General features: G+C 40.8%; 1 protein-coding gene across 1 annotated transcript in view; it reads right to left on the bottom strand.

Annotated features, from left to right (window-relative positions):
- Positions 1–23546, bottom strand: part of LOC145412078 (dipeptidase 1-like) — a 210159-nt gene that overhangs the window by 53208 nt on the left and 133405 nt on the right. The window contains exons 7-8 of the mRNA XM_080281995.1: positions 22534–22555; positions 11754–11931 (exon numbers count right to left, since the gene is read on the bottom strand). Of these exons, the coding sequence (XP_080138121.1) occupies positions 11754–11931; positions 22534–22555 (200 nt within the window). The remainder of the gene's footprint in view (positions 1–11753; positions 11932–22533; positions 22556–23546) is intronic.

Raw genomic sequence — 23546 nt, forward strand, 5'->3', positions numbered from 1 at the left:
ATTCATGTAGCATATTACACGTGGACATTTTCCATTATTATATTTACAAAAGTAAAGTTATGGTGTTTGAGAGGAATGAAGTCACAGAGTGTGCAGTGAGGTTGGATGGTGAGGATATGGAGAATGTGAGTGCATTCAAGTACTTGGGTAGTGTGATGAGTAAGGATGGAACTTTGGGGGATGAAGTACGTGAAAGGGTACAGCAGGGAAGGAAGGTTGTTGGCACACTGAAAGCAGTGATGAGAAATAGGGAGGTGAGTATGGAAGTTAAGAAGTCACTGCATGATGGTATTGTGATCCCTACCCTGACGTATGGAAGCGAGGCGTGGACCTTGCAAGAGGGGAACAAGTCAAGAGTGAGAGCAGTGGAAATGAGTTACTTGAGAGGAGCATGTGGAGTGACATGGAGGGACAGGTTGACGAATGAAGAAGTGAAGGAACGTTGTGGGGTAGATGTGGATGTGGTTGAAAAGATTAGGAGAAATACACTGAGGTGGTTTGGACATGTGGAGAGGATGGAGAATGAAAGACTGACTAAGAGGGTGTATGTAGGTGAGGTGGAGGGAGGGAGAGGGAGGGGTAGACCGAGGATGAGGTGGAGGGATGGAGTTGAGAGGTATATGAGGGAGGGGGGGGTGAGTTGGGGGGAGGGGAGTCAAATGGTGGGTGACAGAGTGACTTGGAGGCGTTTTGTCTGCGGCCACCCTTTGCGGGATTAGGGCGTCGGGCTATAGATAGATAGATAGATATTTACATCTCTGATATTTTTCTTGTTTCCTGCTTCTCCTCCCCCTGTTTTTTTTTTTCTCTCCATTCGTTTCATCCCTCCCTCCCTCTCTCCCTCCTCTTTAATCTTCAGCCTCACCACTCTCTCCAATCTCATCCATCCTCTTCAGCTCTCTCTCTCTCTCTCTCTCTCTCATCTTCCTTTCCTTTACTTCTTTTTTCTTTCCTTTTTCTCTCTCTTGTCTCCGTCTACCAACCTTTATTTTTTTCTTCTTCGTCACTTTTATTTTCTTCCAATCCATCATTCATGTTTTGATCTTTGTCTTCATCTTCTTTTATCTTTCAATACCTCTCTCTCTCTCTCTCTCTCTCTCTTAACCTCTTCCTATCCACGTTCATTCAGTCACTTCATTCAGCTTCATGCTTTAATTTCTTCTCCTTCTCTTCCTCGATTCTCTTATCTCTTCCTCTAACTCACCCTCATCTTCCTCTAACTCACCCACTTTCTCTGCTCACTTCTCAACAGCTTAGTCATGCATATATTAAATTCTCAGACACATTCCCTTAACAAATCATCTCACTCGTACTGCCCTGTCTCTCATCTTAGTTTCTTTCTCCCTTTTCCTTGCAACATCCTCCTTTATTCTCTCTCTCTCTCTCTCTCTCTCTCTCTCTCAACGTACCTCTATTTCCTTACTCCCTCTTTCTTTCCTAATACTCCTTCTCCATCTCTTCTACCCCTCTCCCTTTCCTTCCTTGCCTCTATCAGCCTCATTTTCTATACTTCTTTCACACTACCCATTCCCTCTTCCTCTTCTGTTTTATCTCTCCTTCCTTATTCCCTCTTCTCTTCCCCATGAATCCTCCTTGTCTTCCTCTTTCCTCTCCCTCTTTTCTTTCCCTCTTCCTTCACGCATTGCCTTCCCATTTTCTCTTCTATATTTCTTTACCTCTCTTTTCCTATTCCATTTTCATTTCCCCAGTTCCTCCTCTCTCTTCCCCTTTCTTCCTCCCCCTCCCCCCTTCTTTCACCCCCCTCTCCCCTCATGGTACAGAGGTGAGCATGGGTGAGTGTTTACATTAGTGGATTTAAAGCTGAGGCCTTGCTCCACACCCTGATGGCCTGGTAGTGGTGATAGTTGTGATAGTCGTGATGGTGCAAGGGATCTCCATACACGAATCTTGGTGGCTGTGATGGGGGTGATAATGGAGAGGGTGATACTTGTGGTGAGAAATGTGATACGGGTGGTGGTGGTGATAGTGGTGATAGTTGTGGTGGTGACAGCGATTTTGGATACATGGATCTTGGCGGCTGTGGTGGTGGTGATAGTGGAGATGGTGATACCTGTGGTTGAGAGATGTGATACGGGTGGTAGTGGTGATGGTGGTGATAGTGATATGGATACATGGGTCATGGTGGCTGTGGTGGTGGTGATAGTGGAGATGGTGATACCTGTGGTTGAGAGATGTGATACGGGTGGTAGTGGTGATAGTAAGACAGTTGTGGTGGTGCCAGTGATTTGGATGCATGGGTCTTGGCGGCTGTAGTGGTGATAATGAGAAGAATAGTGGTCACAGCTGGGATAGTGGTGGTGATAGCTGTGGTGGTGATGATAATGTAGGTGGCACTGATGGTGATAACTAATGCAATACTGACAATGGTGACAGTGGTGAAGATGATGATAATGGCGACGGTAATGATAACTTTGATGACAGTGTTAGAAATTGTGGCAACTGTGATAAAAAATGTGGCAAAAATGTGGCGATGTTAAAATTTTGGTGATAGTAGCGATGGTGGTGGTGCTAATCATGGGTGAGTGTTTATGTTAGTGACTTAAAGCTGCGGCCTCGCTCCTCACTTCGATAGCCTGGTAGCGGTGAAAGTGGTGACAGCGATGGTGGTGGAAGAGTTTTGGCTACGTTATTCTCTGGTGGCAGGTTCTGTGGTGGTGATAGTCATAGAGTTTGTGATTGTTGTGGTGGTGATGGTGAAAGGGGTGGTGGTGATTGGGGTGATGGTGATAGGGGCAGTGGTGACAGAGGTGGTGGTCATATTAGCAGTGTTGGTGGTGATAGGGGTGGTGGTGATAGCTGCTACGGTGAGAATGGTGATCTTATAAGTAGCGAAGGGGTTTAAGTGGTGATAAATGTGATGAATATTAACGGTATATGGGGTGAGGAACGAAGAAATATTGGTAGTGATAGTCATAATATTAATGATGATAGCAGAAGTAGTGGTGACAGTGGCAGTGGAACTAGTGTGGGTGGTGATAGTTGTACCTGAACACATGAATGGTGCTGTGGGATAGCCTACGAGGGGTCAGGGGGCACACATGCAAAACACCAAAAAGGGCAAGAAACCACCAAAAGGGACAAGCTCACCTTCAAGTCAGGGAGTGTTGAGAGCGGGTACTAAATCACTCAGAACCATCACATTCTTTTCTAAATATACTCTTACTCTTACTTCATTCAGCTTAGTAAAATCGTCTTAGTGGAAGCCTTGATTTTAAAGGTAATTTTATCATCATCATCATCAATTTTTTTCCTCAATACGGTTACAGTCTTTTATATATATTTCTGATCACGTTTGGCGAGACGTATAAAGCTAGAGGGGTTACGAACAACTTTCTTTAATTTTTACCATTTCGCTCTTGTAAGCTGAATAAAATCGTCTTTATTCACTAGCTGAGGGTCTGTGTGTCTGTCTCTCTGTCTGGCGTCTACTTTGTCTGTCTCCTGGTGTCTCTCTATATTCGCCTGCCTATTTTTTTACCAGAAACTCTGTCTGATAATCTGTCTGCTTGTTTTTATTCACGTCTGCCTTTCTGCTTTGAAGCCACTAAATCTGCCTCTCTGCCTATGTTTGTCTGCCTTCGTGCAGATCTCACATTTATGTGAGAGTCTATGTTTGCTCATCTTCCTGAGTGGGCACCTGTCGAGTACTGTTTGAGCGACTTTGTCCCCCCCAACTCTCTCTCTCTCTCTCTCATTAATATTCCCAGACTCTTTCCTTCTCCCCTTAGGCACTGTATTATCTGTATCGCATCTAAAGCCAAGCGACACAATCAAAAATAAATTACTAAAGAAGAAGTGCTAGGGAGCCTGCTAAAACCACAGCAATGCAACCCCGAAGTACTTATAGAATTTTGCCTTCCATTAACCCCTTCAGCCGAAGGACGTCTCTTCCGTTTTCTTTTGACTGACCCCAGACTATTTTATTCAGCTTAGAAGGTCCGTCTCGTAGTGAAGGGGTTTATGAAGGCTACATCTCACCCCTCCAATAAATAAATAAATAAATAAAATATATACAAATAAATAAATTACTGAATAAATAAAACTCCTAAACTGAATTCTATCGTCATGTCATACCAGGAATAAATGAAAAAAACAAAAAAACAAAGACCATAGTACTGAAACGGTTAAAACAAATTAAGAATACACAAAATAAAAAACAGCAAATATGATGACCAAAACGTATATATAAAATTGTGTGACGTGATGCCGGAATTTCGAAAGTTTGAAATTTTGAGGAATGGATGTGTGACCTTTTTTCGATGGACATTTTTGATAGTGTCCGCCCCCCCCCCTTTTTTTTTTCTTTATCCTACTGATTCCATTTAATACAGTGGGAATAGGAAGATGATAAAGATGAAATTGATGGTGTTACTAATGTTAAGATGATGATGATGATGATGATGATGATGATAATAATGATGATGTACAGGAAAATGATAAATGGTGCTCAAGACGATAATGGTGATTATGATAATAATAAATATGACGAAAAGAATAATGATACTGATGACGATGATGACGACGGCGACGACGACGACGATGATTAATAAATATGACGAAAATAATGATGATGATGGTAACATTAAATGACGAAAATAATGATGATGATGATGATATTACGAAAAAAATGATGATGAAAATGACGACGACGATAAAATCGATGATGGCTATGGTAGGAAGACAGTTCAGTAAAAATACAAAATAAAATGAACAACATAAAATAACACATGTATCAAAAAGGGGAGAGGTGCATAAATCCGAATATTGCTTGTAACGTTAAAAGCTGATGGCTGGATAAATATGGAAATGTCTCTCTCTTGATTTCAGTATAGAGCGTAGTGTGGAAATGGTGAAACTGTATAAACACTGTGAAATTGTGCTTAGTGTGGAAGGACCTGATGCGGGTATTGTTCTGCTCGTTCCTGCTCTTGGTCTTATTCTCGTTCTTGTTCTTCTTCTCTTCTTGTTCTGATTTCTGTTGCTGTTCTTCTTCATTATCATCCAAACTTCTTTTTTCACCTTACAGAGGGGTGAAATTGGGCCCTGAGAGAGAGAGAGAGAGAGAGAGAGAGAGAGAGAGAGAGAGAGAGAGAGAGAGAGAGAGAGATTGACATGATAAGGTGTATGATATGTAGGAGGACTACTGGGCCTTGGGACCAGGCTGTGAAGCCTATGCCCAGAGTCGAGCACATTTAAAAAAAAAAAAAAAAAAAAAAAAAAAAAAAAAAAAAACAAAAACTATGCTTTAATGTCTATATTAATGAGATTTCACCTGCGTCCCTCTCTTACCTCTGAATTTCGGCGGGCAAGAGTGTAGAGATCCGAGTTTCCCATCAAAATGTCGATTCCAAATTTTTGTATGGCTGTAATGTGTTTTGTGTGTTTGATTATAGGTGAAGTGTGTGTGTGTGTGTGTGTGTGTGTGTGTGTGTGTGTGTGTGTGTGTGTGTGTGTGTGTGTGTGTGTGTGTGTGTGTGTGTGTGTGTGTGTGTGTGTGTGTGTGTGTGTGTTTATCCTATCTCACTTTACCCCTTCAGAGGGAATTTGAGTTAGAATGTTGATTTCAAGTCGGCTGAATAACTCTCCTACTTGTTCTCGATTAAATTGGCCTTAATTATGCTTGTTGCTGAAATTCTTGTGAGAAAACTATAAAAATGTGGCACTACACACGCATATGAGCGAATAAATGTGCCAGTTCTTTTCCTTACATTTACATCCGTTTTATCAATGGTTTCTTTGCTATCAGTGGCTGTCTGTTTGCTCTCTTATGCGATACAGGTCAGGTGATTCACATGACTGCACCTGGACATGTCAGGCTCGGTTCTGTTAGGTGTGTGTTCAGATTATCAAGTTACCGGTGAATAATTTGGGACGTCGAAATAGTTTTGGCATGGCGCTCGCAATCAACGTGTGGCATGATACGATTTATTCCTGGGTTTGGATATATTTTCTTTATGTACAAATATACTGTAATCTGCATCGTATGAATATTTTAGAATTCCTCATAATTACCATCCTCCTCCTCATCATTATTATCGTCTTCCTCATTCTCATCTTCCTTTTCCTCATCATCATCATTATCACTATCTTTCTCCTCCTCCTCCTCATCATCATCATCATCATCACCATCATTATCCCAACTCTTTTTCTTAACTATAGTTCTATCACTCTAGTTACCGTCAAACGATTTCGTCCAACCATGTGACAGCCCTAACAGGAACACATTTAAATAATCACAGCACCTCGAAAAACACTTCCTTAAGCACTGGACTCACTCATAATATTTTTTTGTCTACCATCAGATCACTTAAGTGGCAAAAGGAAAATCCCTTCAAGGCACGTTGTTTATAAATATACAAATCATAGGTACTGACAGCTGCTCATGTATCTGTAGACGGTGGTTTTTCAGTACTTCAACAAAATGAAAATAATAATCTAGTACATATCGTAACGTGTACATTGAAATTACTTAGAAGATTAAAATGACACGGCACTTATTATTAGAATGTGCTAATTATCAACAACTTCTAGCCTGCCTGAGGTGAACATAGATGCTTTCGTCATTGGTTAAGTGAGGCAACTGCATCTACCAAACCTGAAGTGAATGCAACTACAGTATTGTACATATGTCTGATGTGAGAGTCAAATATAAAGAAACTTGACATTCAGCAGAGGTATATGCCACAGACGTGAACATAGCTGCTTGAAATACAAATGAAACCTAAAGAAACATTACAAATACGTCTATGTAGAGGATAGTTGCACAGTACACAAAACACAGACGTGGGAATCTCTGTATTTCAACCTTCCGCCAGCCTGTTGTCTCATGCAGGTTCAGTCTAGCCGAGACAAAAATGGACTCAAAGCTTCTCTATCACCTCCCACACCCACTCCCTGCTGCCATTCCAAGCCGCCTTCCCTCATGTACTCTAGCGATCGACACCCTGATGTGCAGTAAGATGGTAAAAACCGATGGGAATGGGTTTGAAGTGGGTAGTGGTGGCTGGGGTAGGAGAGAGGAAGGGATAAGGGGAGATAGAGAGGCAGGAGGGGAGGGGATAAGGAAGGGAGGAGTAGAAAGGAGTGGAAAAGGAAGGAGAACAAGGACGGGGAAGGGAGCAGGAAGGGGACTAGAGATGAGCAGAGAAATTGGGGAGCGGAGGAAGGCAAAAGTATGATCCGGATGAAAAATGGAGGGAAGAAAAACGGAGTGGAGAAAGGAAAAAAGGATGACAGGAAGGGAAAGTGTCGAGAGGAAGAGTAGACGAGAGAACGGGCAGGAGGCGAGTGGGAGAAGAGGAGGGGAAAAATGGAGGGAAGTGAGAGGAGGAAGAGGAGGGGAAAGAAGGGAGGGAGAAAGCCAGTAAAGGGGAACACGCGCTACACTTGAAAATGTTCTCGCAGGTGAGTTTTCTGAATGGCCCCCACCTACAAGGCCAGGTGACGCATTCTCGTGGGAATAGGAGGATCCCCAGAACACATTCCCTCTTTATTTCCGCATATGACACATTAATGTTCTCCTGTACTCCGCCAAAGTTAAACACTAAGTTAAAGCAGCAACTAAGAGAAATAAATAAAACATTGATATCCCTCATCACCAAGCCTTATTTCTCTCTCTTAAAACAGTTAATGGTCTTTAAAAATTTACAAATATTTCTCCATTCCCAAAACGATATACTCATCTCTACCAATATTCTGTGCTCCAAACGTTCGCCCGTGTCTTAAATATTACTTTGAAGTAGCAAATGTCATAACTAAAGCACAGTCTATTCAACGCTTCCTTCCTTGCACTTGGCATCTAGTATCAATTCGTAACAATATCTACCTGACACTTGGTCATACCTTTCATCGACATGCACCACGAAACGGCAAGAAAGTGCTAGAAAGTTACATATCCTTCCAAACCCCACACTTTCACTTCCTTTCACTCAACTTCCAACTTCTATCTCTAAACACAAATACCACCGCTTGGCCTAAAGAGTAACCCGAATCTGTAACTCCAGCATCATAAATCAAGCACTATCTCTAATATTCCCTACGACTCTCCCTCCTCTGCCCTCTACATCCAAAATTTATCTCTGTCCATACATACAACACACTCGGCAAATAACTTGGACCAAACAGTACTCGGAATCGTCTAGTAAGCACCATATATCAAGTCACTATCTCCAATTATCTATACACTCTTCGGTCCTCAGCAATACACATCCATCTCGAGAAATACATATCTATGATCTGGCCATTCCTTATGCGATACAGTACTATCCTATAAATACAGCTATAAACCAAGCACAATTCAAAATCTACCTTTAACCCAACAGAGAGTTGGACCCCACCAAGGTATCTTATTTTACCTGCCACCCGACGATTTTCCTCAGGTAATGGCGACCCCTGACCTCCAAAAGGGTTGTCAGTATACAGTATTAGAATCATCAGTTATCTTGGTAGAAACAGTAGCCAACTCAAGAATCGTCAAGTACTGTAATAATCATAAATCCTGCCTTCAGTACTCCTCGGCTGGTTAGGCACTCCGAAGGCAGAGAAATAGCCCCCTTGGACAAAAGAAATGGCATGAATCCCAAAACACACACACACACACACACACACACACACACACACACACACACACACACACACACACACATGCAAATATAACCAATAAAGTGTGCTTTGTGTGAGCGTGATGAGCGAGCAAGCGTTTGGACACACGCCTATCATCATAATTTCATCTTGGAGTAAACTTTAAACACATCTGGTGAGGTAGTTGAACAGTAACGGAAGAATAATTGAGCTAAAATATTTACTTTCTCAAGTTTTCTCTCGCGTTTTCTCTCTGGATGTGCATGTAGCAAGGCGCCGTAGCATTTATCACACGCGTAATGTTCAATTTTCTGCTCCCGACTTGCCGTGTCAACGAACTGCGTCAGTAAACGTTTGGCTATTGATCGAATGATAAAACCCAGAAATAGGACGATTACCCTTGATGATTTCACCCCCTGAAAACAGAAAAAACGTTCATGTAAAATTATGAAAGTAATATCTGATTTTTAATTGCCATAATTCTTGCAATAAAACGTTGTGTTACGACATGAGGTCTGTTTTAATTCGATTTCAGAGTGAAGCATGTCAACTGAAGCCCTCGTTACATCCCCTTGGAAAGCTGGGAATCCAAGAGGTTTGTTTATGCAGCCAGAAACAAAATTTACTGAATGTCTCTACAACCTGCTGAAAGAATCTCTTCTCTATCTCACAGAGTAGAAAAGTTATTAGCCTCTGAAAACCATCGTGGTCGGGCCGTGTCGTGTCGGGACGCTAATTTCTCAACTGAACGTAAACATCACTTTGGTATACATACTCGCTTTGCTCGCTGCACTCGCACGCTTGTAAAAACACACACACAGACAGACACATACACACCCATCCATCCACCCACACCACATCACACCACCACCAACACACCCACACCCAAGCCCACCCACCCACCCGCCCACACACACACACACACACACACACACACACACACACACAAACGCTCTCTCTCTCCCTCTCTCACCCATCCCCCACAAAAACATACCAACCCCGCCCCCCCATTTTATCTATCCGCCACGCCTATACGCCTGTTCAGGATAATGGCGCCGGGATAGAGGGCCTGGAATGCATTATAGGCCCTGGGAATACTGGAATGAGATATGTATATGGTTCCCATGCTGGATAGAAGCCCGATATATCTTTGACTGTGGCCGCGGTTAAAGGGGAAGCCGAGGGATGGGCTATACGGTGAGGCACGGTAGCGGTCAAGCGTGTCTCGAAACTGTCTGAGGCTCGGTAGGGTTGGGGTGATGATGATAATGATGATGATGATGATGATGATGATGATGATGGTGATGATGATGATGATGATGAATATGGAGAGAGGGAGGAAATACACTGAAGGTGAAGGTGATGGTGATGATGATGGTGATGAAAGATGGTGAATGTAAAAGGAGGAGGAAGATAATATAATGATGATGATGATGATGATGGTGAATATGAAAGGAGGGGGAAGATATAACAATGATGATGATGATGATCAAGGTGATGAAAATAGCCATAGCCAACAAGGAAGAGGCACTATCTTCCAAAGCTTGCGGAAATACTACCTTCAATTGTAACATGATCTTTCACGTCCTGCATGTTCAAGTTAGAATATTAGAGGGCTTAGACAAAATAACTAACTTTATTTTTTATTTCATGTCAGTAGTTGTGGTAAATGCCAGACTGAATCACTTTCGTGCGTATTTTCGTCGGGCATGGAAACTCCCTAACACCTCTTCCTCTGCGATTTATTTTTGGATATTGCTGGCTAATTTCTTTTTCTACGTTATCTATGCAGAGTACGGTGATACTGGAAGGATTTTTGTACCACAGAAGAGGACAGTAAGGTGTAATAACCAAAACAAATCGCTTAGGAAATGGTGTTAGGGAGCTTCCTTAACCGAAGACAATACCTGCTTTTACCTTCTGTACATCAGCTTTATTTAGTTCCTGCTGTTAATGACCCCTCGCAGTGAAGGGGTTAAGTGTCCATATATAACCCCTTCCGTTCGAAATGTCTCTCCCGGACTGAATATAATTGTCTTGAGACAGTACGAACGGTGGAAGGAGGAGGAGGAGGAGGACTGAGGGGGTTAAGTCCTTTACTTCGAATAGTTCTTTATTTCAGTCTTACTTCTTCCTGACGATTTTATTCAGCTGAAGAGAAAACCCTCGTGGTAAATGGGTTAAAATACCTCTCCATTAACCCCTCCACTGCCAGATGTCTCCGACTAAGCCGGATAAATCGTCTGGCGCTACATACTGAGAGAGACAGGTGGCTGCTGATAATTTAATACTGCCCTTTGTAAATTCATTGACCTGTCCTTATCAAAGACATACAAATCGAGCCTGTGCCTGACATTAATTCAATAAAATCTCTCTCTCTCTCTCTCTCTCTCTCTCACACACACACACACACACACACACACACACACACACGTGAGCATCGCAGTCTCAAGAGTACTACACATTACCAACAACCATCACATAACGTACAATTCTTTTCTTCCCGCCTAATACCGCGAGCACTGCGATGGCTGGAGAGCATTTTTCACCGCTTTCACTTGCCTCTTGGGGACGAGGTGGGCCGAGAAGCAGTGTATTTCGGAGTACGCTGAGGAATGCATCGTTGGCTGGGAATGCAGGCGCTTTGGTGGGTGTCGACAGTACCTCAATATACATATTCACGTTAAAAATTACATACATAATAAGGTAACTATTCCATTAACAACTAGAGGCTGCTCATTAATCTCATTAAAATCGTGTGACAGATAGAAGTGTGAGATAAAAATGGATAATCCGACTGAAGTGGTTAGTTTTCTTTTTTTTTAATTGTTTTACTGTGACGGGCGTCCAGTCGATAGTATCAGATTTTATTTCTTATTCTTCTTTTTTTTTTTTTTTTCAAATTATTCTTAGCAACTCGATCTTGGCGGCAACTCTTGAGATACTGCTGGTGACTCTTCCTGGTGAATGCGACTGTGAAGGAACATGTACCAATATTTCCCAGAAAGTCACCAGGAGAATAATTCACTAGACAAGAGTTGCCAGAGGATGGTCGACAAAATAGACACTGGCTTGACACTGCCTTGGAGATCTCTGTTAGAGTTTAAAGATAAAACGTAGAAAAAATGGAGAAAATGATGGGATGAGCTTACCCATCAATAAGTGGGACGGTGCTGAGGATGCGGTGGACGCGGGCCAGGGCGTCGTGGGCTGGGGGCACGTCGCTCCCCCTGGCGGCGAGGGGGAGGGCCACGGCCAGCACCAGCCCCCCGCTCAGCAGCACCAGCGCCGCCAGCACCACCCAGTGACGCCACGTGTAGGCCTCCCAACCTGAAACAAATATGGCGAAGCTGATGGAGAAACTGGTAATGAGGAGATATTTCTCGGTAATAAGCTGCTATTTCTAGGTAACAGTAAAATTTCATGGTAAAGCCGCTGTCATACTGCCAACATCCAGTAACAGCACCACTGTTCAAGCTAGTAACACTGGAAGTAATATATCGATAACATTGCTGACAATTTTGGTGGCGCTGAGATAATGTTTTCGTATATCTATTATATTATACTGTCAGTGCTGTCAACAGTGTGGTAATATCCAGGAACTTTGTTAACAGGGTGACACTCAGCATGGCAACACTGTCAACATAGCAACACTGTTATATTGGCAACAGTAAGACTGTCAGTACGGTGTCCCGGGCAAGAGGTTAACACAGTTAACAGTTGACATTATAATAAGGTAACAGCAACATTTGTACTTCCAGCCCCTCCCCCTGGGCACAATATATATATATATATATATATATATATATATATATATATATATATATATATATATATATATATATATATATATATATATATATATATATATATATATATATCAAGAAATCAGTAAAGACATACACCTGGCGTCTAGATATACCAAGCATTCCAAAATAACAAAAGATACATTACTAATTCTGAATTCCTTCGCATCTACCTGTTTCATTTTATTCTGTTTTGTTTTGCGAAATGTCGCTACACACTGCAAAATATAAATAAGAACTGGTTTAAAAACATTAATTCTAATGCCAATAATCTCTTTGTCCAGTGTTCTTCCTCGATTCGTAATCTAGAACTTACATTTTCTTTTTCCAATGATGCAAGGCAAACCTCTGCCTGCTGTATAACTGAATCTATAACATCCCTTTCTGAAGTACAAACAAACTTTGAAATATACTCTTCTAAATAATAATAATTACGTTTCTGCTGCTACTGTTACTACTACTACTAATTCCATAAACGCCAAACCCATTAACAACGGAAAATCATACCACTGAGTACATTCTTAACCCCTTCGTCACACACACACACACACACACACACACACACACACGCACACATTCTGGTGACCTTTATACAAAATGAACACTGTTGGTCACCACAACAAGATATTTTTTTCCGCTTGTTCAACCCACCAATTATTATCCATTGTCACCTCTAACAAAAGCCAGTATATTTCGCTGATTCGCAGACAATAGCCACGTCGGGATTTATTTTATATATGCAAGTGACAGGCACGTTTCTGGGGGCTGTTTGTTGGTGGTTCTCTCTTTCCCAGTCGTCAACATTATTTTTATTTTATTTTTTTTTTTCCGTTTCAAGCACTGAGCGTCTTTTTCCGTTTCTAGCGCTGATCGTCTTTTTTTTTTTTTTTTTTTCGTTTCTCGTGTTGATCGTCTTTTTTTTAAGTTTCTTGCGCTTTTCGTCTTTTCTTCCCGTTTCTTGCGCTGACCAACTTTTTTTTGGGGGGTGGGGGGTACAGGTTCATGAATTTCAAATCATGGTCTCGAATGAAATATAAAACAAAAGACGTGGGCTGGATTCGACGAAAGGGAGTGTGACATGAAAGTTTAAATAAACCAGAATGTAAACACGATTCAAACACAGACGATTATAGCAGAATCTCCTGAAGTTTTGTGGCAGTTCCAAAATCATCACGAAGGATCTAAAAAGCCTGGCAGTACCACAAATTTTGTCACCTCAACCGTACCATAAAACAAAAGACGACCGGATGAACAAAAAGGAGGGAAGAATTCAGCGGAAGAATACACGAATCAGACTGTAGGCACCTTTCTCAACACACATGATTATTACAGACTATTATTTTGGTTTTGATACAGCTGTAGGGCATAATAAACAATCGAATAAGCCTGACCGAAGCCTAAAACAAAAGACAATCGGGTGATAAAACAAAAAAAAAGGCAGGGTGTAATCACAGTCCCGCCTGGCCAGCCTAAACTTCCCGCCAACTAGGACAAGATTCGGTAATGACGCAATCACTGTGTCGGCTGGTGTCCCCCCGAGAGAGAGAGAGAGAGAGAGAGAGAGAGAGAGAGAGAGGTGGAAACAGGAAATGAGAGAAGTGGCAAAAAGAGAAGTTACTGAAGATAATTACGTGAGATAACGAGATACAGGCGAGGCAGAAAGAGAGAGAGAGAGAGAGAGAGAGAGAGAGAGAGAGAGAAATCAACCCACTTTTTGGAGACTCAAACCAATGCCCACTTACACCCTAACAAGCGACATAGACAACTAAAAATATGATGATTAAAAAAAAAAGAACCATCAAAAAAAAGAAAAAAAAAAAAGAAAAATAAGGAACTAAGAGAAACGAGAAAATTTAAAGAATGCCACATATACAAGAAGAATGATGAAGAGATAGATAAATGAAAATAAAAAATGAGAATAACACGAAAAGGAAGGGAGACAGAATGCACCGTGGCAAAATCGACGATAGAGAAAATATGGGATGGGATCGAGAGGGTACAGTCAAAAAGGAAGATTAGGTGTCAAGAAAGGGGGCGGACTGGCTGTGTGTGTGTGTGTGTGTGTGTGTGTGTGTGTGTGTGTGTGTGTGTGTGTGTGTGTGTGTGTGTGTGTGTGTGTGTGTGTGTGTGTGTGTGTGTGTGTGTGTGTGTGTGTGTGTGTGTGTGTGTGTGTGTGTGTGTGTGTGTGTGAGAGAGAGAGAGAGAGAGAGAGAGAGAGAGAGAGATTAAGTTTTCGAAATGTAGACGGACAACCAGACAGCTAATTATATTGATACGTACCCGCATGCTGTAAAAAATTAAATAATCAGTCTAAGTGCAAATCAGCATCTGCGCACGCACACAGAAACACACGCTATCTATCTATCTATCTATCTATCTGCCCGTCTGATTCTCTCTCTCTCTCTCTATCTATCTATCTATCCAAGTGAGAGAGAGGAGAAGGCTGGACAGAATTATGACTGGAAAACAAAATATGTGGAAATGGTGTAACCCGATATACAGGGGAGTGAGAAAGGTAAAGAGGATAAGAGGATTCGTTACTGAGAGAGAGAGAGAGAGAGAGAGAGAGAGAGAGAGAGAGAGGGGGGAGGAGGAATGTGTGCTAAATGTTGTAGATAAACAGAAATATAGTTACAAACAGCATGAAATACACCTATAGGGAAGAAATACAAATATACAAATACAGGAGAAAATGCAGCTATAATAAAAAAAAACAAGTTACAATGGATAGAGAGACAAAAAGGGAAAGAGGCGCCTTAAGAAGCATGAAAATAGGCTTAAGAAAAAGCGATTTCACGAAAGCCGTGAAGTCAACTAGGGAGCATGCTCTCTCTCTCTCTCTCTCTCTCTCTCTCTCTGTACATTTTTCAAAGATGTACAGTGGGTGTGTGAATGAGTAAGTGATTGGGTGAGTTGTTAGTAGGTGAGTGAGTGAGTGAGTGAGTGATACAGTTAGGGACACACTGGATTTGCCCATCCCTCTGGGTGCGGGAAAAAAGACGGCGTACGCGACCAGGAAGTAAAAACAAAGAAACAAGAGAAAAAGATCGTTGAGAAAGTGAGGGAGTGAGAGAAAGAAGAGAGCTGAGAGGGAAACGGATGAGGTGTCTGTTTTGTTATGCTGTCCGGGATGGGAAGATGGATGAGGTGAGGACGAGAGGCAGGCAGGGAGAGCGACAGGGAAAATGAGAACTGGAGAGAGAGAGAGAGAGAGAGAGAGAGAGAGAGAGAGAGAGAGAGAGAGAGAGAGAGAGAGAGAGAGAGAGAGAGAGAGAGATGGAAGCAGGAAGTGAGAGAAGTGGTAAAAAAGGAAGTTACTGAAGATAATTACGTGAGATAACGAGATACAGGAGAGAGAGAGAGAGAGAGAGAGAGAGAGAGAGAGAGAGAGAGTGTCACCGGATTCAATGATCTAGGAGAGAAGTTATCAGGGCTTAGTTTGCTAGTTCCTAACAAGTCCTCGTGAGTAACAAATGGAGACGACAACACCAAACAAATGAACAACAAATTCCCGAGAATAGTTAAGATGACGTGTAAGAAGTGAGAGGCGCGAGAGGCCAGGAATATTTGCTGTTAAACTTCTGGAAAGTAATTAGAGGCTTCCAAAGAAAAACGAAGAACATGGTAATTAGGAGGAAAGGACAGACAAAGGAGGAAAAACCAAGGAAAATCATCAAAACGGAAAACAAAAGATATCCACAAATTTTAACATGAATAAAATTGACGAAACTCATACGGACGGAAAACTCAGAAGACAAGAAAGACAATTGGGCCCGTATTCTCGCCCAAGGAAGCTCCCTAACACCTCTTCGCAAGCGATATATTTTTGGATATGACTGGTTGATATGTTTTTGCATGCTCTTTATGCAAAATATTGTGATACTGGAATGATTTATGTAACAGAGAAGAGGACAGGAAGGTGTAATAAACAAAATCAGTCGCTTGGGAAAAGGTGTTAGGGCCGGCGAGAGGGAAGTCAAGTGTTTGCTCTGACAGACACCAAGGGAAAAGTAACAAAATATGATGTAAATTGATGAAAACAGTAGAATGAAGTTAACAAAAGGTTATAGAGCAGGTTATGGAACAGTTTAGCCATGAATGAGCAGTTGGTTCGGGAAGGAGAAGAATGGATACAGAGGTGAACATACGTGTACGAGGGATAAGGTGATGCAAGGTTTGATCGGCGTGAGTAATGGTAAAACAGGAGGTGAAAACTATCCCATCGCCTATCTCACTACACTGTTTTTACACTAACATGACCCATATTTTTATTATTATACAGTTTATTTCACATACAGTACTTCAGAGGCAAAAAAAAAAAAAAAAGGGAGGGGGACAATACAACGGCTCAGCGCCCTTCCTATAGAACTTCTTCGCAACTAACATAAAAATCTCGTGTTAATCAATTGTTACAGCTCGGTATTCAAGACAGACACAGGAATTTCGAGCCAAGTTAAAGCAAGAAGAGTATAACAATTCAGGTGATTTTGTACTAGATAGAATAGCAATAAATTATGTGAAATGCATGGAAGCCAAAGCTGTATTCAGATCGAGGAAAAATGCCCGTTTTACTGCTTCACACAGTTGGTTTAATTAAGGATGTTATAAATTACTGGCTGATACGTTGTTTTTATCTGTCGTTTACAAAGTTTTCCAGAAGTGGAATGGGTGGGAGGGAAAAATGAACCATGCATATTTTACAAAAGTCTTGACGAATCGAGTTAGTTTTACAAATGATGCAGAAAAAAACTGAACAAGAGGGATTTCATGGTCGCTGCTGGACTGCAAATCATATATATATATTTTTTTAACCAACATAAAACATCAGAATGAATGGCAACTTGTTTCATACAAAGAGAACACACACACACACACACACACACAAATGAAACCGTGACAAATTCCCTTAATAATCTACACGAAAGAAAAAACTGTAACACGGATGAGGCGTGACAGACAAAGCTACAATTTAATTAGAGCAGTCCAATGCTCTTGCGAGCCCAGAGGATATTTTTTAAAAATTTTGTGGGAAATGACTCACAGGTTGACACAGATGACTCACACACACAAAAAAAAAATTGTTGTAAAAGAATGAACATAAACAGTGACAGACTGAATCATTTTAGATGCGTTTATGAGAGTTTTGTAGCGTTACATCGGATAAGGAGAAACAGGAAAGGAATAATTACTGAACTGGGTAGGAAGAGTCTAAACGTAGATTTACAAATGAATAAGTAAAAAAATATGCTTGCTATCCACGTTTAGTCCTTCTACGGAGATAAAGTGCTGTAATCTGCTGAGGAATAATCATATACTAAGAAGAGGTTGTGTAGACTGTAAGCTGCAAAGAACACAAGCAAAGAACAGGAAAGGGAAGGAGAAATTCGATGAACAAGAGAGTATCACAAAAAGCAAACTATTCTTATCTGCCACTTTTTGAACAGATAACACGAAATCTTCGTAACAAGCACCCACGAGAGGATCTGTTGGTTCGCTGCTGATAATTTTCCTTTCCACCCCTCTGTACTCTTATCATCCTGCTCCACATATGATTTGTAGCAACCGATGTCTCACGTCCTGAGACCTTTAATTTGGGCGCATTTTGAGAGGAATGAGGAAAATAATCTCAAGCATCACACCCGCGGATTAAAGAGCTTCCGGGAGACGGGGACAAGAAAGTGGAAGTTGTAATCCGAGAAATGAATGCTTAAAAGACAGATTACGACTCAGGTGCTCTTCCCGGGCTAACGCCACGTAATTTGACTCGCCTCGGGAAAAACGACCGTCGTACAAAGATTCAGCTCTTCACTCCGATGGCATTTTTTTTTTTTTAGCTCATTCTTCCTACCTCCAGACGAATTTTTTTCTGTCATTCTTTCTTTTCTTTTTATCTATCTATCTTTTTATTTAAGGTTTACCTTAGGAGGGCTTTTTCGCACTGGTCGGATCAAATACAGCCTTCATCAATACATTTTACTAACGCAGGTCCTACCTATTCTGATTAAAATAGACTGGTATTATTATTATTATTATTATTATTATTATTATTATTATTATTATTATTATTTTTATTATTATTATCATTATTATTATCATCATTATTATTATTATTATTATCATTAGTAGTTGTAGTAGTAGTAGTAGTAGTTGTTGTTGTAGTAGCAGCAGCAGTAGTAGTTGTTGCAGCAGCAGCAGCAGCAGCAGTAGTAGTTGTTGCAGCAGCAGCAGCAGCAGCAGTAGTAGTTGTTGCAGCAGCAGCAGCAGCAGCAGCAGCAGCAGTAGTAGTAGTAGTAGTAGTTGTTGTTGTTGTTATCGTCATCGTCGTCGTTGTTGTTGTTGTTATCGTCATCGTCGTCGTTGTTGTTGTTGTTACAGCCCCAGATTCACCAGATGCGTGAATCCAGAGGATTGCAGGCTAAAGATGTTTTCCTTCTGCAGTCTACCATCCTCCTTTCGGGGGGTAGAGAAGTACTGTAGTTGACGGACGTTTTCAGAACTAGGCAGTTGGGCAACCTGGTTATATCCATGCCACCACATACAGGCATCCCTCTCCAGCACCCCGACTAGTGGTAGCCATCGTAAAATAAGGAAAAATAATAATCGAAGCCAATGAACAAAAATCACACCAAGAAACGAAAAAATATAGCTCATTTCGCTTTCCAAAAATTAGTTCCCCTTTCCCAAAACTTACGTATCTTTTAAGAAATGTGATACCCTGGATATTTCCGAGACGAGGGGAAAAATATAACTTGGATCAGACGTGGACGGACGAGGATGAAGAAGTTAGTGAATAATTAAGGCAGAAAATGGATTAGGTTGAGTCTGGGAAATGAGCGTCTGCAGGAAAGTTTTTGGGAGAGAGGTGAACTGAAACTCGGGGTGAGGAAGGATGTGTGTGTGTGTGTGTGTGTGTGTGTGTGTGTGTGTGTGTGTGTGTGTGTGTGTGTGTGTGTGTGTGTGTGTGTGTGTGTGTGTGTGTGTGTGTGTGTGTGTGTGTGTGTGTGTGTGTGTGTGTGTGTGTGTGTGTGTGTGTGTGTGTGTGTGTGTGTGTGTGTGTGTGTGTGTGTGTGTGTGTGTGTGTGTGTGTGTGTGTGTGTGTGTCAGATAAACAAAAACAGGGTGAGATCAGAGTCAGGTGGTGAGAAAATGTAAAGTGTCGGGGCTGGGGAAATGGGCAGCATGTATAATAGTCCCTACATATCATGCCATCTAAGCTGAATAAAACCGTCAAGCGTAAACCATAATAAAAAAAAAAAGAACAGTCTCCATTAACCCCGTATGTAAAATGACGTTTTATTTATCTTCAGAGTTTCAACCCTCAGAGGCTTACACGCAGCTTAGGACAGACTCTCCTAGTAGTGAGGGGATTAGATACGCTCTCCATTAGCTTTCCATGTACCGCAACTCTCTCTCTCTCTCTCTCCAATGGCGTGTGTTGCTATTTCATTCTAGCTGATGGGGATCGATTATTTATGTTAGTCTGAGGAACTTAATTCAGTCTGTCAAATGCTACACGCTAATTATTTCATTTGAAAATCTCCTCCATTCTTATTATGGTATAGTACGGTAATAACTTTGAATACTGTACTTTGTTGTTATTATGTAAAATAAACAAATACGAGACAATAATAACTTAGCATACGCTTTACCTACGTTAGCATGTAAGTTTACATGTAGTTTATTACTACTACTACTACAACTACTACTACTATTATTAGTAGTAGTATTACTTTATTATTATTATCATTATTATTATTATTTCATTTTCCATGCCTCCAGCCCTCCCTCTAAGCCGCAAGACGCTAATAACTTCGCAGCGTAAAAGTTTATTTTCCTTAACCTAACCTGTACCTGGCGCAGCAGTAAGCGGTTAAAGAGTTTACTGCTACTACTACTATTACTACTACTACTACTACAATTATCATCATCATCATCATCATTACAATTTTACTTCCAAGCAACCAGTGTTCCAGGTAATAACTTCGTAAAATTAAACAGCTATCATTTTCATTAATTATTATTATTATTATTATTATTATTATTATTGTTATTTTTATTATTATTATCATCATTATTATTATTATTATTATTGTTATTATTATTATTATTATTATTATTATTATTATTATCATTATTATTATTATTATTATCATCGTTATAATGATCATTATTATTACACTTCAAAGCCTTCACTAATCTCGCTCATAACTTTCACCAAAAAACTTATTACAGTATTTTTCTCTCTAACCCGCCCTGGACCCGTTGCAGCAGCCTGGGGTCAAGCAACTTTGGTCATTACGGCTTTTAACGATTAATTAGTGAACCAGGAGTCTCTGAAACAAACTCCTGGGGATTATGCACAAAATTATGGCAGACTTTCGCACGGACTCAGAATCGATGATGCTCCAAAGGGAAATTCGGATATTTTTGATGATTTTGGAAGTTTATTTTATTTTATTTTTTTTTTAAATACTGTGACGCGATTTAGTCCTTTCTTTGATACTGTGACGCTATTTTTTTCTTTATTTTTGTATTTCTTGCTTCGTTTGAGCGATTTAAATCTAATTTCGAAGGAGAGTAAATGAACAATTGACCCCGACTGTGCTTATCATTGCAACCATTATTTCTCTCTCTCTCTCTCTCTCTCTCTCTCTCTCTCTCTCTCTCTCTCTCTCCTACCTGTATTCCCCTTTCACCTTTCGTCACCTTTGAAGGACTCCCCCACTGCCCCACGGGGCTTCCTCACACAATCCCCCTTCCCTTCAATCCCCATGACTCGCTTAATCCTCTCTCTCTCTCTCTCTCTCTCTCTCTCTCTCTCTCTCTCTCTCTCTCCTATTTTACAGAGATTGTTGGTGTTCTCTGTCTGTCTGTCTCCACCACTTCCATAATCCTCTCCCTCCCCTTTTCCTTTACTCTTTTTTTTATCACACACACACACACACACACACACACACACACACACACACACAGTCAAATCTGGGTCAGCGAACGAAAAAACAAAAATACATAACCCAAACAATGCCTACACAACTGCCATAATTTTTGCCACACACATGCATCACACAACCGCAAAAAACAATCAACTTCATAACACGCCTTGGGCACGCCATCTCAACGCCAACTTTTGCAAAATAAAACAAAAGAAACTAGAGAGAAACATACGAGGCACAAAGAAGCCACAAATAACGAGAGTAAATTTAGCAGGACGGAAGTTACGAGGAGAAATCACAACTCTTACGATGAACACAATTACCCACAACCACGCAATGGGGAGAGAGAGAGAGAGAGAGAATTAAATAAAGATTCAAACCACGTAGACCTTAAGGTAGTTATTATGTGGTCAGACCATAATATTAATAAAACTACCTTCTAATTATGAGAGAGAGAGAGAGAGAGAGAGAGTTAAATAAATATTCAAACCATGAAGACCTTACGGTAGTTATTATGTGGTCAGACCATAATATTAATAAAACTACTATTTAATTACAAGAGAGAGAGGGAGGGAGAGAGAGAGAGAGAGAGAGAGAGAGAGAGAGAGAGAGAGAGAGAGAGAGAGAAATAGGTGGTCTGACTGGCGACCTAACTTCAGCATTATTTACATGACAACCCCACAGTGATAATCTCCCACATAATACAATGCACTGCGGTATGTTTTTTTTAGTGTGTGTTTACTGAGGTTAAGAATGTTTTACCTAGTTCTGATTACGCTTTATAAGGTGTTTTATTTTTACATGGTCTTTCTAATGATCTATGTTTGATGCAGTTATGGCACAGTGTATCTGCTCCACTTATTTACTTATTTTTTGCTGATTATCTGCTGAAAATGGTTAAGCTTTAGCAATCATTTCGTAACCTCAAAACTTTCAGTATTGCTATTTTTATGTGTTCCCTTGAAGATTTTTGAAAGATTAGCTTAAATATTGTTGCAAAATACTTTCAATATATATCAAATATTCATCAGCACATATGGTACAATTTACTTGACATTAAGAAAAGAAATGAGAAATAAGATACCAGAAATATAATGATGATGATGGTGATGATGGTAATGATGATGAAAAACAACTGAATGACATACCATGAACACGCGCCGTTTTTCAAGTCAGACCACCTCTGAAATTACCTGCTGAAGATCCTCCCCCCCCCTCGCCACTTCCCCATGGTTTTCGCCTATGTTTTTCACGGACGTTTTCCGCCATGTTTTTTCCTTCCAGGCTATTTCCTTCCATGTTATTTCCACTCAATTTTCCCCGATTTTTCCCTATGTTTGTTCCCCCCCCCCCCGGGCTATCATTCCATGCATTCCACCAGTTTTTTTCACCAGTTTTTCCTCTCATATTTCCTCTATAATTTCCCTTATAATATTTCCCCTATGTTTTCCCCGATTATTTTTTCTTTTTTCACCAAACCTAACGTACTCCAGTCTAACTTTAATGTCCTTCCTCACGTTTTATCTCCATTTTCCCCATATTTCTCCCCATGAAGTTCCCCATATTTCCCCATGAATTTCCCTATATTTCCTCATGCATTTCCCTTTTTTCCCCATGCATTTCCCCATTTCCCCATGCGTTTCCCCATTCATCATATTTTTTCCCAACGCATTTCCCCATCATTCCCACATTTCCCCAATTATTTTCCCCAAATTTCCCAGACGCATTTCCCCATTTCCCCCCTGTATTTTTCCTCATGACTTTCCCCTCTTCCTCACCCATGTTTTTCACTCCCATGTTTTTCGTCAGAGCAAGGAGGAGGCTGATTTTTCAAGAGCTTATTACGGAGCCTGAATAAATCCTTTAAAAAAAAAAGTTCATGCCGTTCTTTAAAGGAGTTTTAGAGAGAGTTACATCGTGTTAGATTCAGGGATCTCTCTTTCTCTCTCTCTCTCTCTCTCTATGTAAGGGGGAATAGATGTATAAGTCTGTGTGTGTGTGTGTGTGTGTGTGTGTGTGTGTGTGTGAGAGAGAGAGAGAGAGAGAGAAATCGTCTACATACTACTATACATGGGTGGGTGTCATAATTACGTAATTCACCTAATCCACCTCGTCTCCTAAATATCCCACCCATCATTAATAACCTAAAATAAAACTCTTCTCTCAATAACCCGCCTGACAAGGTACTCACAACATATTAATTAAC

This window comes from Coenobita brevimanus, chromosome 92, assembly GCF_032717465.1.
Source record: "Coenobita brevimanus isolate Jiangsu-jjx chromosome 92, ASM3271746v2, whole genome shotgun sequence".
NCBI classification, from domain to species: domain Eukaryota; kingdom Metazoa; phylum Arthropoda; class Malacostraca; order Decapoda; family Coenobitidae; genus Coenobita; species Coenobita brevimanus.